This window comes from Gallus gallus, chromosome 11 (assembly GCF_016699485.2).
Source record: "Gallus gallus isolate bGalGal1 chromosome 11, bGalGal1.mat.broiler.GRCg7b, whole genome shotgun sequence".
Classification (NCBI taxonomy): Eukaryota; Metazoa; Chordata; class Aves; order Galliformes; family Phasianidae; genus Gallus; species Gallus gallus.
Genome location: NC_052542.1, coordinates 15,118,594 through 15,134,390, shown reverse-complemented (window position 1 = coordinate 15,134,390; position 15,797 = coordinate 15,118,594). Strand labels below are relative to the sequence as shown.

General features: G+C 45.5%; 1 protein-coding gene across 4 annotated transcripts in view; it reads right to left on the bottom strand.

Moving 5' to 3' along the window:
* Positions 1 to 15,077, bottom strand: part of GAN (gigaxonin) — a 36,131-nt gene extending 21,054 nt beyond the window's left edge. The window contains exons 1-7 of one of the 4 annotated variants that reach the window (XM_046899733.1): positions 14,814 to 15,077; positions 11,015 to 11,083; positions 3,912 to 4,026; positions 2,699 to 3,049; positions 1,631 to 1,848; positions 1,163 to 1,284; positions 576 to 688 (exon numbers count right to left, since the gene is read on the bottom strand). In XM_046899733.1, the coding sequence (XP_046755689.1) occupies positions 576 to 688; positions 1,163 to 1,284; positions 1,631 to 1,848; positions 2,699 to 3,049; positions 3,912 to 3,947 (840 nt within the window). In that variant the 5' untranslated portion in view covers positions 3,948 to 4,026; positions 11,015 to 11,083; positions 14,814 to 15,077. The other 3 variants (XM_428110.8, XM_040707171.2, XM_046899734.1) reach the window with 3 other exon arrangements.
* Between the last annotated feature and the right edge of the window lie 720 nt (positions 15,078 to 15,797).

The window sequence follows — 15,797 nt, the reverse complement described above, 5'->3', positions numbered from 1 at the left end:
ATCTTCTCTCCTGTCTGTCAGCAAAATGATACTGTGTCAATTACTACAGGGGTTTTTCTATTATTTTTAATACAATGAAGTCTGAATCTCACAAATAAGATTATTCTATTCTCCAATTAAAGAATATAAAGGGTATTCAAAGAAAAAAAAAACACAGAGCAGCAAAAGCAAAAGCGACCCTGCTGAAATCTAAGAACAGGTTGGCCATATTTCAGTTTGCACAGCAGTGGTCTCCAAAACGAAGCTGTTGCTTTCCATGTCTCTACTCTCACAATGCATCACAACTACAAACGTGGATTTCCTTTGAGCTCAAGTACAGGCCCTTGACAGCAAGGAATTCCTAAAGTTCAACTTTACAGCAAACTCTTCATTAACAGTTTGTGTTTGCCGCTCCTGCAACCATTAACAGGCTACAGGTAACAACAGGGAATAAGCAGAAAGCAATCCCTAGCGTGACTCTGAATGCATAAGATGCAAATGATTGGAGATTCAGAATATAATTTTGCAGAAGCAACTGAAGGTTTTGCCAAAGTAGAAAAAAAAAATCAACTCCAACAGTTAAACAATGATCTTGCCTCATTCATTGGTGGCAAGGAACTCCAGGAATTGGTGTCTGGGTCGTATTTCTCTCCAGAGCTCAGCGTTCCCTTGTTTTCATCCTGACCACCGAGCACAAATAAAAATCCTTCTGTAAAACAAAATGCAATGTGATCTTAAAAACAGGACTCGTGTACACTGAGCAAGGCAACAAGACTGGTGAGCTGTATCCTACACTTTGCTGAGAGTTTCAGATCAGCCACAGGACACACTCTGGACTGGAAGAAGTAAAGCACATGTTCATACCCATACTCAAGGCCACCACTGCAGATACTTTTCAACATATTCAGTGATGCAGCAACTATTCACTTAAAACACAAAATACTCCTGGAGAAACAGATGAGCAGATTCCCACATATACTGTGGGAATAGTGACTGTAAGACACTCATAGGACAGGGATTTTCACAGAATAAAGTGATGTTTTGGGCAGACAAAGGGGAAGCATGAAATAAGCCCAGTGCAATGTAATCTTAAAGAAAAGACATATATGAACTGTATCTCATATTTTGAGGCACTGGTAAGTTTCCATAACACTGCCTTTACAAAAACAAAGTTCCCCTTTACCTGCTGACAATACTCCATGATTGATCCTTGGAATACTCATAGGAGCAAGTTCAATCCAGAGCTGTCTATTGGGATCATAAAGAGGACACATACACCGCATCACTGAGGTTGGTTTCCGGGATCTGAACACAAGGTGGGGAACAAACAAAACCAAAACACAGTTTTACAAGTTCACCATTAACTACTTGTGTCTAAAGCTATGTTGTCCACACGTACATTCATAAATTACAGCACTTCCCTGATAAGGAGAAAATCTCCAAACCAAATGTAAGTTTAGTTTTCTACACACCGGAGACATAAAAAGCAGACACACCTCATTCACATTGTATTTACCTGCATAAGTTCAAATGATAGGGTAACAAGCACACTGAGGTGCAAATACTGACGCTACGCTGCATTCTCAGATGCTCCACCTAGATGCTTCTATTTGACCACTCGTATCAACCTGCAGTGCCACTCAATACTTACACTCTTTCTTCTCCACCGACAGTCACGATGCACTCCGAGTAGCCACGGGGCTTGAAGGAGGCCAGCATGGCCTCTCCCTGCTGAGGTGGTGTGAGTGGGATATTGTTGCACTCTTTAACAATCTCCCGTACCAGCGGTTCGCTCATCATCTGCTCACGTAAATACGCCGCATCTAAGCCTGAAACCCACACTGCTGACATGACATCCTTCATGTGAACCTAGAGAAAGAGACCAACTCAACATCCCCCAGGCTCCATGGAATGACACTAAGGCATTCACACACAGATTAACAAAAATTTTAAAGAGCATTTCTGATATTTGGAAGTAGTAACAAAATCCACTGCAATGTTATTAAGAATTCTTTGAAGTTTCACTACAAATGCACTACTTGCTTTCTCTCTCTGAGATCAACATTCTATCATTAAGTGTCAAAGGGTTTCTTTTTTCTTCTTAATGCCTACTAAATAATAAAGACAGGAAATAATATATCATCATCAACAGAGCTTTCTTTCACCCTTTTACTACAATCACACGGTCTGCATTCCTGGCAAAATTCAACTCTATAAAAATTAGATTAGCCCTGAAAATAACGTTCCTAGAAAACAAGATATACAAGGAGCAGCTGAGGGAGCAGGGATTGTTTAGTCTGGAGAAGAGGAGGCTGAGGGGAGAACCCATTGCTCTCTACAACTACTTGAAAGGAGGCTGCAGCAAAGAGGAGTCAAGAGGCAAGACAAGAGGAAACTACCTGAGGTTGTGCAGAGGGAGGTTTAGATTGGATGTTAGGAGGAATTTCTTATGAAAGGAGTGGTTAGGCATCGGAGTGGGCTGCCCCAGGAGGTGGTGGCATCCCCAGCCCTGAAGGTATTTCAGGGTCATGTGGACATCAAGCTCGGGGGCACAGTTTCAGTGGTAGACTTGGTAGTGTGACATGATGGCCAAACTCGATGATCACACGAGTTTTTTCCAACCTAAACGACTCTACGATTCTATTTGAAGTTCCCACCCATTAGAATAAGCATACTGATTTAAGTCACATTCAAGAAATAAACCTTTTAGTATCCTGACCTTTCTCGATTCTGAATCATGAGAAATCCACCTAATCACTGCTTCAAAGACGTATCTTTCATTTCCAACATTGAGCTTTTCCATCGACAGCACTTCTTTCAGTTTTTGAGGAGTCAGTTCCAAGAATTCCTCTGTGCTGCTGACATCTCGAAAATGAGTTTCCAGATACTCTGAGGCAAGGTAGTGAACATGATGCAAACAATAGTGCAGTGCAAAGTCCCGAATACCAATACAGTTCTCAGCAGCTATGCAACCTTCTAAAAACTCACAGCAGAGAGTTTTTAAGTCTGTAAGCAGCAGGAGATCAGCTGCCTGTACCACATCTTGGATAGTTTCTTCATTTAGCCTGATCTGCAAGAATTAATTTAGAAGTTATCGCTACCATCACCCATTTGCTTCATGACATGTCCATATTCACTACAATCATTCTCAGCGGCCAGGAAATGGAATATTAACAGCATTGCAAAAAATTATGAGAAATCAATACAACTACTACACGTTTATAAATTAACAAAGGAATGGGAAGGGACTGGCTTGACAGAAGGTGTCAAAGCAGGATTTTGCACCCAAGGGAACCACGAAATTGCTACTCTCACCTGAGAGCCTACAATGAATTTTTCTGCAATAAATTAATAATCTTTTTAAAAAAAAAAAAGCACATCCAGAAAAGAATCTCAGGACATATCTGCTTCTTTGCTTTTGCCTAAAGCTTAAGTAGTTCAGCAGTCACACTCTGGTTCTGAATGAACTGCACACACTGGTTCCTGCTAAACTACTGGAATAAAGACACAGTGAGCACATGGCCAGCAGGAGGCCAGAGAACCGGACATGAGAATGCCTGCAGTACTTTAATACATGGGGTCAGTGATGGGGGTCTCAGCCTCCACTGCTGTCAATCCAGTTTTATTTTCTGGTAGTGAAAGTATTCCTGTTTTAAAGCAGGTTACTAAACAGTGAACAGTTTAATACACGTATTCAGAATGGCATTTTTCATAGTCCTCCCTCACGGTGTGACAAGAGAGAACTCCCTGCAGAACTTGCTGCCTCTATTTCACGGGCAGAGACCATGTGAGATGTACTACTCTGCAGCTGCTTCATCACTAATCTTTAAAGTGTGATTCCCGAAGGATCTGTCTTTCAGTATAGTAATGTTAAAACCCAGGTTGTTTTGTCAAACAATTCCATTTCCATCTAGTTCTTCTTAATACCATACCTGCCCACTGAAGATGTAATCTAGTATCTCTTTCATGATATCAACAGATATCCCTTCAAGTTCAATCTTGTACGTTGAGCCATCATCCTTTGGAGGATTATAATTCAACTTCGTTCTAAGAGAAGAAAGGAAGATGAATCAATAAATAAGAAGCACTCACAAGATGGGCACAGCATTTCTTTCTAAAGAAAAGTGACAGCAGACAAGCTGTAGATCACATTTGCTAGAACAGAAGTGGTAAAACCTTACAATATAATCTGAAAATTGGCAAAAAGAGACTATATGCATGGTCTCTAGTACTGCTTATCACATGTGCAGACAGAACAAGCAGGTGAGCCTTGGAAACTACTTATGGCATTGGAGAACCAAAGCAATTTTCTCCTGGCTTATTCATCCCAAGCATTCACAAACATCACTCTAAGCTTCAAACAGAAGGGCACTTCTGTTGACAGATGAAACAAGAATTTGCTTTGGTAAAGGTGAAACGAACTAAGAGACAGCCCCCATTGCTTTCCCAAAAAAACACACTGGAATGAGCCTATGTGACCGAATGTACTCCAGCAGCACATCACCACCACTCTGTCTGGTTTATGATGTTATCAGCCCAATGTTACGACTGGCTCTAACTGCACTGTGTGCTCACAGTTCTAGGAAACAGACCATGTTCTGCTCAGTCAAGCTGTAAATATTCATCTATATCAGCAGACACATCACTGGTGAGCAGTTTCTCTAAAAATCCCAGGAAGTCTGGATGTGCTTTTGAATAGAACACAGGAGAATTGGAAAATGCCTTAAATTGTCACTGTCTTCTGTTATACACACTCACTCTAAGCAGATATGACCTAGCCAAGGGCCAGATTATGCTTCACTTACGCTCAGAATAAACCATTTTCTCAAAACATACAACTCACATCAAATAAAATCTGAGTCTATAAAGAGTTATTCTGAAGTGCAAATAAGGATGGCAATTTTAGCCTTCAGCTTAACCATATCTGCTGCCTTGTCTTCACTCTTCACTCTTCTAAGCTGTGAGCAGAACTCTGTCAGAAATAACTGCTCTAATTCATGCACATCACTGCAACAGCACTGACACTGAGCTGCTTTGCTCTGTGTTTGTGTAGCACCTAGCACAGAACAACAACATAATTTGGATTAGCAAATTGCTTATTTCCTAACTCCTGGAATGAGATTAGGAAAATTAAACACCTTCTGTAAATGGCCCACGTGATTCCTGACCATGTTGAAAGAGCAGACACTGATCTGTGAACTGTCAGCTAAAAACTTCTAGAGCAAATGTAGGGCTCAACCAACGCTGTGCAACTTGTATCCCAACCCATCCCATCCTGCTCACGGGGAACGGGCATTTCCCATACCTACAAGCTCCAAATGAAGGAAGGAACACATGCACACACACAAACATCCATTCCCAATTCCAGGATTAAGTTTCTATACACAGATTTTCAAGTCTATCCAAATCACCTCAATGTTATGTATGTTGGTTACACTTGAGTTTGGGGTTTCTTGTTTGATAATGAAAGCTGTACCTTGTTTCCTGGGATGAAATGGCATTTTTGTTCATTAACACTAAACAGATCTACATTAATAGTGCCTGACATCTTTCCAAGAACAGCAGCCAGATGGGATCCATTCCACACCAGGCACCTATGGGTAACAACTATGGACCCGCACCAAACTGGGCAGCCAATGCATTGTGTGTTTTAAACTGAGTGCAAGCACATAAACACATTGCATAGCAGCACTAATGGGAAGATTAGGGAAAGGACTAGCACTGCTTATCACTAACTTTCATCTCAGCATCGCCAGCCCACACCCAAGCTAAATCACCTCATTGCACGGACTTTACACTGACACCTCCTAGTAACAAGGAAGCACTGCCCAGAGCTTTGGGGTCTTATCAGGCTCTGTGTTCTATTTCCTGTGTAATTCTTCAGGGCACGACAGTTGTTAATCTGAAAAGAAGCAAACCAATCGCAGATGCTTGCTCAAAACACAAACAGAGCAGAGAAAATAAACTTGAGAGCACACGGAGAAGTCGTACAGTTACAGACTCTTGTATGCAGACAAATACAGCATGCAAATGCATCCCACTCAGTTTCAGACGACGCTTTGCTCCTATCATCTGAGAAGCAGTAGTTATCCATCTGTCTCAGAGCCTTAATTTGCTAGCTAATGAACTACTAGGCTCTCTGTTTTGGCACAAAGGTGTCTGAGCCATGACACAAGAACCACTCCCAAACAGCAGCTGGATGGTTTATAGCAGGGCTTAGGGCTGGAAAAGGCTAAGACAGAAAACTGAGTGTAGCAGTTCAGAGAAAACTGAAAGAGGAGAAGGAAGGCAGGGGGTATGTAAGAGGAAGGAATGGGGACATGCCTCCTCTTGCACCACCTGCACCCACTCCTCACCAGCAAAAACAGAGCACGGGTGCCCTGGTCATAGCACATCCAGCTCTCAGAACCAGAAAGTTTCCAAAGACGTTTGTTCCCAGCTCAGGTGGAGAGCAGACAGCAGCATGCAAAACATATAACACTGGCTCTCCATCAAATTTCAATCCAGAAGAGAAGTTCCAAACCACGCTTGAGCAAAGGTTTCCAGTCTGTCAGTATGCCAGGAAGAATGTTTGCTTTCCCTGCCAGCATGCTCTTTTCCATAGTGATTCACTCTTCCTATGATCTGCATGGAAGAAGTCTGGAAACCAACAACGGACAGCGACGCACTATGGCTGCTTCTAATGCATGCATTGAGAGCTTCCTACTAAGGACAACATTTCTGATGACTTTAAAAGCACTCTAATTTACCAAACCATTGCATAAATAGCTGCCCCATTCTTCCTCAGCTCAGATGAAAGACTAGACCATGCAGATTTGGAAGGATATAAAACCCCATGGCACAGAGCACAGCCCAGATGCACACAGAGCTGGGGTAAACAAAGCAAGGGAATTTCTTAGCCTTATTTTCTCACCTAATTCAGCTTTGAACAGCTTGACTCCATGCATACAAACAAGCGCCACTGTGCTGTGCTTGATGTTGTATGTCTGTCATAGACAAATTTAGAATCTGCTTTTCCACGTCACTTCAGGAGCACAATCCCAATGAGTCATCTCAGATGTCACTGCATAACGCACAATGAGGAAAAACATCCCAACACTTCTTGAGATGTGAGCAATAACACAAACAAGGTAAATGAGAGCAATGCAGCCTCCACAGAGAACTCCAGACTGCAGTTACTCAAGTAGGTTTAAGATATTTGTAGTGAAGAACAATCGGAAATTGGGAAACAAAGCAGTTGCTTTGGTTTTGGTGCTTTGCAATAAGAGGTTAAAACCAAACAAAACTTTTGCCTACTTGGACATCACCGCACTGCTAACAACGCAGCTCTGCAGAGCTGCTTACACAGCTGTGAGAAGCCAGATCCCAGGAGGCAAGAGGGAAATGCTCCTCTTTTTGAAAGAAGCTGCCTTTCCAAATTACTGATTTAGCTCCAGATTAACCACAAGGGCCAGCCTACACTGCACAGCCTCTGCCAATGGACACTACTCTATTTCAGCACTGAAGTAACAAGGCCATCCTTCCAAATCAAGGCACAATAAAATCTGTTTCTGCTGACACATCCTTTATCTGCACTAGTGCTGTGACCTTCTCAAGAAGGCATTTTCAAATGGAGCTGCATCCTTAACAAGAATTTCTGGCAAAGACTTGCAGCAAACCCAAAACACACAGCTGCATCCCAGGCCAGAAAGAGATGGCCATGGGACACCAGAGAGCACCAAAAATGCCAAGTTCAGTATATCACTGTTCCTCAACAGTAAGGAAAAAACTTTCAAATTCTGGTTTCGGTGCAAACAATGTCAGCAAACATTTTGTCTCTTCCTTACGCTGGCTGAGTCTTCACACTACAAGCTTACTGGGTTAAATCTAACCAAGCCCTGCTTAACTTCACCATTACATTGGCCAATTCTTTCTCACGGGCCTGCCCTTCTATCATAGAATGGCCTGAGTTGAAAAGGACCTCAAAGATCACCTATTTTCAACCTCCCTGCTATGTGCAGCGTCACCAATCACCAGACCAGGTTGCCTAGAGCCACATCCAGCCTGGCCTTGAACGCCTCCAGGGATGGGGCACCCACAGCCTCCTTGGGCAACCTGTTCAGTGCGTCACCACCCTCTGTGTGAAGAGTTCTATCTGCAACATTTTCCTGCCATCCAGGCTGATCTTTCTGCATGCAAAGAGTCTTAATAATTACACCGTTAAATAGGTCACACACAACAACATGATGCAGCAGTTCACTCCACCCACTGCCCTCCTCCAGCATGGCACTTTACAACCAAATGAGAGGCTCTCCTGAAGGTTGCGCCCTGGCCTTCAGCAGTGCACGTAAAAGACTGTCTTCACCACGCCCTGGAAAGGGTGCCAGCTCTCAGTGCATTTTGGCTGTGCCTTCGCTACGTCTTTCTTTTAAAGATCATCTGTAACTGCAACTTCTGGTCTCAAGGCAAAATATTCCACCCAACAGCTCAGCCAGCATACAGATCTGCACAAGTTGCTTCCTTTGGTTTAAAGGGGAACAATGAGGCATAACCTGAACTTTCTAACAGAGAGAAAAATTCAGTCAGGCAAAAACTTAAGGCTTTTTTCCCCTCCCTCTGTAAGAAGAAAGTGAAACAAAACACAAAGTGATTCCTTCAACAGCAGCACAGGGTGTGTGCCCATAGCTGGTGGGCTTCCCTCAACCAAGCGCCTGTTTACCCTGAACATCTGACTGTGCTGAGCTCACCCAGAGCCAGGCTGCAATCTCAGTTGGCAGTCTCTCCTCCGCCAGCACGTCCTGCACAAACACACGGGTTAGCCCTAAGTAGAACACACACCTGGCTAGCACAGTCCCCAGGCAGGGTCTCTTGGCTTGTGGGCTCACCCCAGCACCTCGCAGAACCAGGCCTCACGGGGGCGCGTAGCTGAGGAGAGCAGGCCTGGCTGCAACCTCCTCACAGGAAGACGACTATCACATAACTTCCTGCAACAGAAACACCTCTAGAATGTGGTATTTCTGTGTCAATTGTTTTAGATAGGTCGTTTGTTCATTTTAAAAGGTGGGAAGAAATATCTGACCACCATTCCTCAACATGCAACAGGCTAGCTCCACACAGCACTCAGCAAGGCTTCTCCTCAGCTACTTCAGTGTCACATCCATACCATTTCGGCACTCCAGAGCGTGCTCAAGTCCACCCACTGAACAGATGACTCATGAGACTTCCATTCAGCATCAGCTGAACACTAGAACTAAGTTTCTACCAAACAGGAAGCAGCCTGGAGCCAGGCCTTCCTTGGAAGAGCAAAGGAAGGCATTTCTACAGCTTTAAACCAACAACTGAACTGTACCTTAGTTGAAAAGAAAATGCTTTCCTTTAAATTAATTCTGCTTTTAAGCTTGTTATTTTTTTTTTTTTTTATGAGGAGGAACAAGAACAGTACCACACTCAAACCATTGCACTTCTAATAAAGTACTTATGATAAACTAAAAAGTACTTCTAATAAACTAAACACATCTCTGAGTACAGTCTTATTGGGAAAACACCAATGAACTCGCTGAGAAAACTTGATGTTTTCAGGTGGGGTTTTTTAAACCCACTTATCCTAGTGGAGCTCTGGAGAACACCAGAAGCTGGAAAACCACAGTCTGCAAGGCTGCAATGAAAAGCAACAACAGCCAAGAGGAAAAAGAAAAGTGAAGTAAAGGCTTCGCCAGCACAAGGGGCCAAGAGTCTACAAGTCAAAGGACTACATTCATAAAGAATAGCAAGAATTGTAGTCGGCAGCTTACAGTCGTTCAGGAGACGTAAAAGCAACATGCCTAAGGACATAAGCCAGCCACTAACTACATGGTATTACAAAGCTATTTCCTTGATAGGCAGCACATAGTTTCAGAGCTGTCCACAGCAGCAATTTTGTTTGTTTGCATGGAACTGTTGGGATGAACAGATAAATAGGGGAGACTCAGCATGGAAACACACAGGTGGCACTGCACTCAGAAGCAGGATCGAGAAGGAAAGCTTTGTACACGTGTGACATAAAAGGTCTACACAGACAAAAGAAAAGCTCTTTAAAATTATTAGTTACTTCTCATTTCATTATCTGTCAGCCGACAAGAAGAAAAAGTTCCTTCTCTCTTTGTAGCTAAGATCAATGCAAACAGAACACAAGAAGCATTCAGACTCAGCTCCAGATTTTCCCTCAGGCACAGGAGCATCATGAGAACAGCCCTGTTCCACACAAAGCATGCTTTAAAGAAGGATGGTTAATACAAAAAGCCCTGTTAACAACAAAACTTTGGGCAAGCCACAATTAACACAAGTGCACATACAACCTGCAGTGGAACTGACCCAGACATCCTGAACTGCTGCATTCTGCCACACCTCCTCCCCTCAAACCAAACACGTGCTTGAATTGCACTTCTTCAATACTGAGACCATGAAGTGTCACCTCTACATCCTCTGTAAACAAGATGCTCTGATTTCATGCTCCTCCCTTGCCTGACATGGAGCAGCAGCCCAGCTGCATTGCCTGCCTGTTCTGAGCTGGGCAGGAGCCTTATTGCTTCCTCCCTCCAGGCTGTCTTTAGGGGCTTGTTGGAGCAGGAATGTAATTAGTAACTCCCCACTCAAGCCCGGCGTAGCCCTTTTTAAACCATAAGCTCTTAATATACCTGTATCACTGTTGCCCCTCAACTCCTTATCCAAACACAACTCATGCTTAGACACTTCTGGGCTGTGCCAGATAAAGAATTTTTGGATGCAGCCACAATTTTCATTCACTGCTCCTCAAAGTTGCAGAGGCTCTACAACTGAGGTATCACTAAAGCATCACCAGTAACATTTTAGTACCATTTGGAAAGAAGTGTTGCATAATTTGCAAAACAGCTTTAAAAGTCTGGGAGGAAAACCTGTTACAGTCTGTTCCTACCTTACTGCAAGAGTTCACACTGTCAGGGCAGCCTCTGAAATCCCCGGGAGACCGACAGAAACAAATCACTCCTAAGAAAGCTTGGCTATGGCATGGCTTGAAACTCCTGCTTGTAGAAGCACTTACTATAACAGCACTCTGCATGCAGTGGGGAGCAGACTGACGGAGAGGGACGGGCAGACATCTGCCTTCAACCTGCAACAAGCACAGAGCAATTCAGCTAAAGCACAGCTTAAGAAAACAGAGTCCTCATCACTAAAGTAGCAGCCAGCTTCAGCTGTCATTTGCCTTAGTCCTGAACAGTGCTAAAACACTACAAAGAGTCCCCATAAACGCCAGTTAAAACCAAACAAGGATCAGGAAATAAGCAGCAGGAGCAAGTGGCACTGGCACACACTTTGTGTTGTTCTGCAAAGGAAGAAGTTTTAGTGGCTGCCTCCTGGTAACCCCAATGGATCAGTGGTGGCACTGGGAAGAAAGGAGCCAGGTAACAGAGGACACGTCACAGCACAGCTCCACTGCAGTCCGTGGAGGTTTGGGGGTCATAGAAGGGTCTTGCAGAAGGGTCTCGCAAGGCGTGCTTGTTTTAGGGATGTCAGAAGGCTGAACAGCACAGGTCAGAAGGTGGAAACGCTGTCATGTTATATCCAATCAAAACAGATCTACAGGTAAAGCACCAGCACTTCACCTTACATTTTTATTTTGGTTATATTATGCATGTCTGGAAAAAGACACAAGTATGGTTACTGCTCTGTTATCGAGCCAGAAAAATGTTGAGGAACAGTATAGCGTACATACACCCATCTACAATCTGTTCACACAGATGTGTGAAAACCAAAGACGAGACACGCTGAGATAGCAACAAAAAAAAATCCCAATTTCTTAAATACAGCACTTAATTGAGATAGCTGAGCGATCACCGCGTGACAGTGCGAAGCTCATTCACAGACTTGAGTTCCTACATCCCCTTTGCTCTCCGTGTGCCCTGACACACAGGGAGGAGAGCTGCAAGTTTCAGCCGGCCTCAAACTGCTCATGGCAGACCTGCTTGGATGAGAAATCTGCTGCTGAGGATACCAGGAATACTTGGACCAAACCTACCCTATTAAAAGGGTTCTGGATGAATGCTACAACTTACACCACACTAGTGTAAGCAGTTTATTCTGTCAAAAGCACTCTTATGCTGGTGTAATTTACTCTGGGTTCTCAAATCAAACAAACTGAGCCAAAGGAAACTGTCTTGGGCAATGTGTGTTACAGCAATTGCCAGGACAAAAGCATAAAACAAAAAAGCAGTAGTGCAGAGCTGTGGCTGGATTGTTACAGCACAGAAATCCAAGAGCTATCCTGGCTCAAACCAACACTCTCCGGGAAGCAGAGCAGTACCCATGAGCCAAGCCATGCTTTGCCCCATGGCGGACTCTTCATTAGGACCGCTCCTTTTCTCAGGCTCAGAACATACCACGAGATGTTAGAGATATGCAGGAAGACTTCTGCTTTGTTTGTTTGTTTTTTAAATGTCAAGTTTTGCTCCGGGGCAGGCTAAGGGATGAAATAAAGCTGCACAAATACGTCCATCCTGTAGGAATTCACACAGCCACCCAAGGCCCTGCTGCCCATAAGAGGACTACAAGCAGCCTGGCACTAAGCAGCTGGGGCAAGATCTCAAGCTACCACACAAACACATAGCCTTATTGGCCCAAAGGCTGACAGCTTATCCCTGAAGCTGGTGCTTTTTCCTGCCCCTGCAGAGGCCAGCAAATGGACGAAGGCAGATGGGACCCACAACATCAGCAGGCCTTCCATGCGTCTCTGCTTTGTCTTCACGTCTTTTTGCCTCTTCCCAGCTGCCGTTTCTGATCTGCATGGGTAGTCAAGCTGCCAAGTAACGACAGGGAAACCACATCACTGCAATTTATAAGTGTCCTACTCATAACCACTCAGCCAAATAACTTCCATGCAAAACTCAAAAACAGGTAACGCTCCTCTCTCTGTGGCTACACAAATCCTTCAGCACACAGACTCTGCTCACACCCAACCACCCCCTCAGAACATCCATGCCTACTTATTTTCCTGCTCACACCCTAAATTCAGCATTCATGCAAACCATACGAAGTTTCTGAACTTGCCCACAGCCACAATATATAATGACAGAGCCAGGAAAGGCAGTGCCAGCTAATACTTCCACTGCTACGTTCCACGTATCCACTCGTTTTTCTTCCAAATGTTCTTCTGAAATTAGTTATTGGATTTTTGGAGCTACACATTGGAATAAATGTAACTCAAATCAATTGCCAGTTGGAGACTTTCAGACTCTGGTAGCAAAGCATGCTTTGGAATAAGCCAGCTTTAAAATAACATGACATTGAATTCTTGCGTCTCCTGGTAACTCTTTATATAGAAACATAAATCAATCATTTTGAAAACACTCAGAATAAATAGGACTTGCAGAAATTTGGGTATGGCCGGAGCTGCATTTTATCACCAGACAGAGCCACTGAGATGTTCATTTCAGCTGGAACCACAGTTCTGCAGTGCTGGTGCCCTACCTGACCCATTCTACCCAAAATGAAGACCAGCTGGAGTAAGAAAGGGATCCCACAGTGCTGAGGAGAGACAAGCATCACAGGTAAAAATGTGCTTTTGCAAAGGCAGGTAAGGCAAACACGTTTCTTAACGTGCTACCGAATTAGGTGCATGTATTCTCACATCTTGTAAGCCCAAGGAGAAAAGATGAGTAAGCTCAAAGAAAACCAAAAGAAACAAAAATGACCAACACTACATCATATTTATACATTAATGCAGGTAACCTACTTTCCACAAAGTTAATGAGTTCCTTTATGGATACGAGCCCGAGCAATCCCAAGTTACAAAAATACCCACAACTCCAACGAGTGCGGGTTCTGTTGGTGCTAATGCAGCTCTGTCTAATTCCAGGACTCCCCGCAAACACCTAACTTGTGCTTCCCAGCACGTCTGTCAGAGATCAAGAACAGAATGCAATACATTGAGATGAACGTCGGGAAAAGGTACCCTTCTATAGAACAGCTTATAGTACCTTTGAACTACAGAGGTTTTGCAACAACATTCGCACATTTCGTGTACGTCTGTACCGCTGTTACAGCAGAACAGCAGCTTTTCTAAGAATACAGCATCTTTCACCTAAAGCAAGCCTTCCAATCTTGATTTTGGATATGGCATGGGGTCATATATAGACTAATGAACAACAACCAAAGAAGGATTCAGGCATTTGAAGAGTATCTGATTGACAGCTCACCCTTACTTTGATTTGCCTTTCAGTGCAGCCTTCCACAGCTGACTCTGGGTACAAAAGCACCTCAGGGTCTGTTCTGAGGGTTCCTTTTCCTGCACTTCCATCTCCCTGAGTTTTATGGCACCCAAAGTCCCGGTCTCAGCCCCGCCTGCCCATCGCTACAGGCCAGGAGAACTGCTCCTTTGAATCAACATCCATTTAAAAGTTAATCATCAACTCCACACTCCGTTTGTTTTTACTTCGTTTTCATGCTTGAAAACGCTGAGGCTGTACTACAAAACACCACGCTGCCCGAGAGCGTACAGAAATAGAGACACGAAGCGCGCTGTGTGATGAGGAAGCAGCCAGCAGCCAGCGGCCAGCCCACCGCCGCCCGGCCCATGTTCCACGCCAACCCTGCAGGCAGGCAGGCGCGGACGAGGGGCCGTACCCCGCGCCCCAACAGGCCCAGCCGCAGCAGCTCGGAGCCGCACCGGCAGGAGCTGCCCGGGCCCCGGGCGCAGCGGACGGGCAGGCAGCGCGGCGGCCCACAGCGGCGGCTGCAGCTCAGAGCCCGCGGCCGGGACGCCCCGCGCCCTCAGCCGCACGCACCCCCGTTACATAACCGCCCCGGGACAGCGCGGCCTCAGGGCGAGCCCGGCCCCGCCGCACCTGATGTAGGGGCTGGCGGCCGCCAGGATGTTCTTCTGCACCGGGATCTCCTCGCCCTCCAGCACCAGGTGCGCGTCGCAGAAGCGGCTCTCCTCTCGGAAGGAGCTGAGGGCCCGCAGCAGCCGCGCCGGGTGCTGGGGATCCGACACGGCGCTCGGTCCCGACATGCTGCCCGGCCGGGCCCCGCCGCCCGCAAGGCCCCGCGCTGTGCCGAGCCGCGCCGCGCCGCGCCGGCCGCCTCAATCAGTGCCTCGCACCATGGCTGACGTCATCACCCCGCGCCGCCCCTCGGGGCGGGAGCGGCACAGGACGGCACGGCACGGCGCGCCCCGGTCCCGGCAGCGCCCCCGCGCGGAGCGGGGAGGCAATGCAGGAGGGCAGGCGGCGCTGCGTTCAAACACGAGGTCACTTCTGGCTTGGGTGCGATTATCCGCAATGTCAGATGTCTTTGCTCTGAGTCAGTCCAGCAGGATGCAGAAGGGCTCCGGAGGAACGCACGTCTCCGCAGCACTGAGCACGGAGAGCTCTCGGGCTGCTGGTGGAAGGTGTATTTTGCTCACTGTTGGGTAATTGCAGTGGTTTGAATTATTGCAAAAGCTGTCATTGAGCGGCCTGGTTATTTGAAAAGACAAACACGGGTTTGTTTCTTTGCCTCCTGCATGGGCTATGAGGGTGGAAAACACAGCTGTGTTACTGGTTTTAGCTCTTCCTCCTGGTGTGTACGTGGGGCATTGGGACAAGGCGTAACAGATAATACCCACTTCCAGAGAACAAATTAATGGTTACATTTTGTTATTCATTCCATTTCATCTCGCTGATAAAAAACAACAGCACACCAAACCTCCTGTGCCACTCAGAGGGCTGCCTACAGCATCTCTGAAGTGATGAGATGTGTCCATCCCAGCAGCTCGATTCTGTGGCTCAGCTGTTCCTCTCCTTTGAGGGAGAGATCTCTCTTTACTATTTGTATTTGCAGCCACCGAG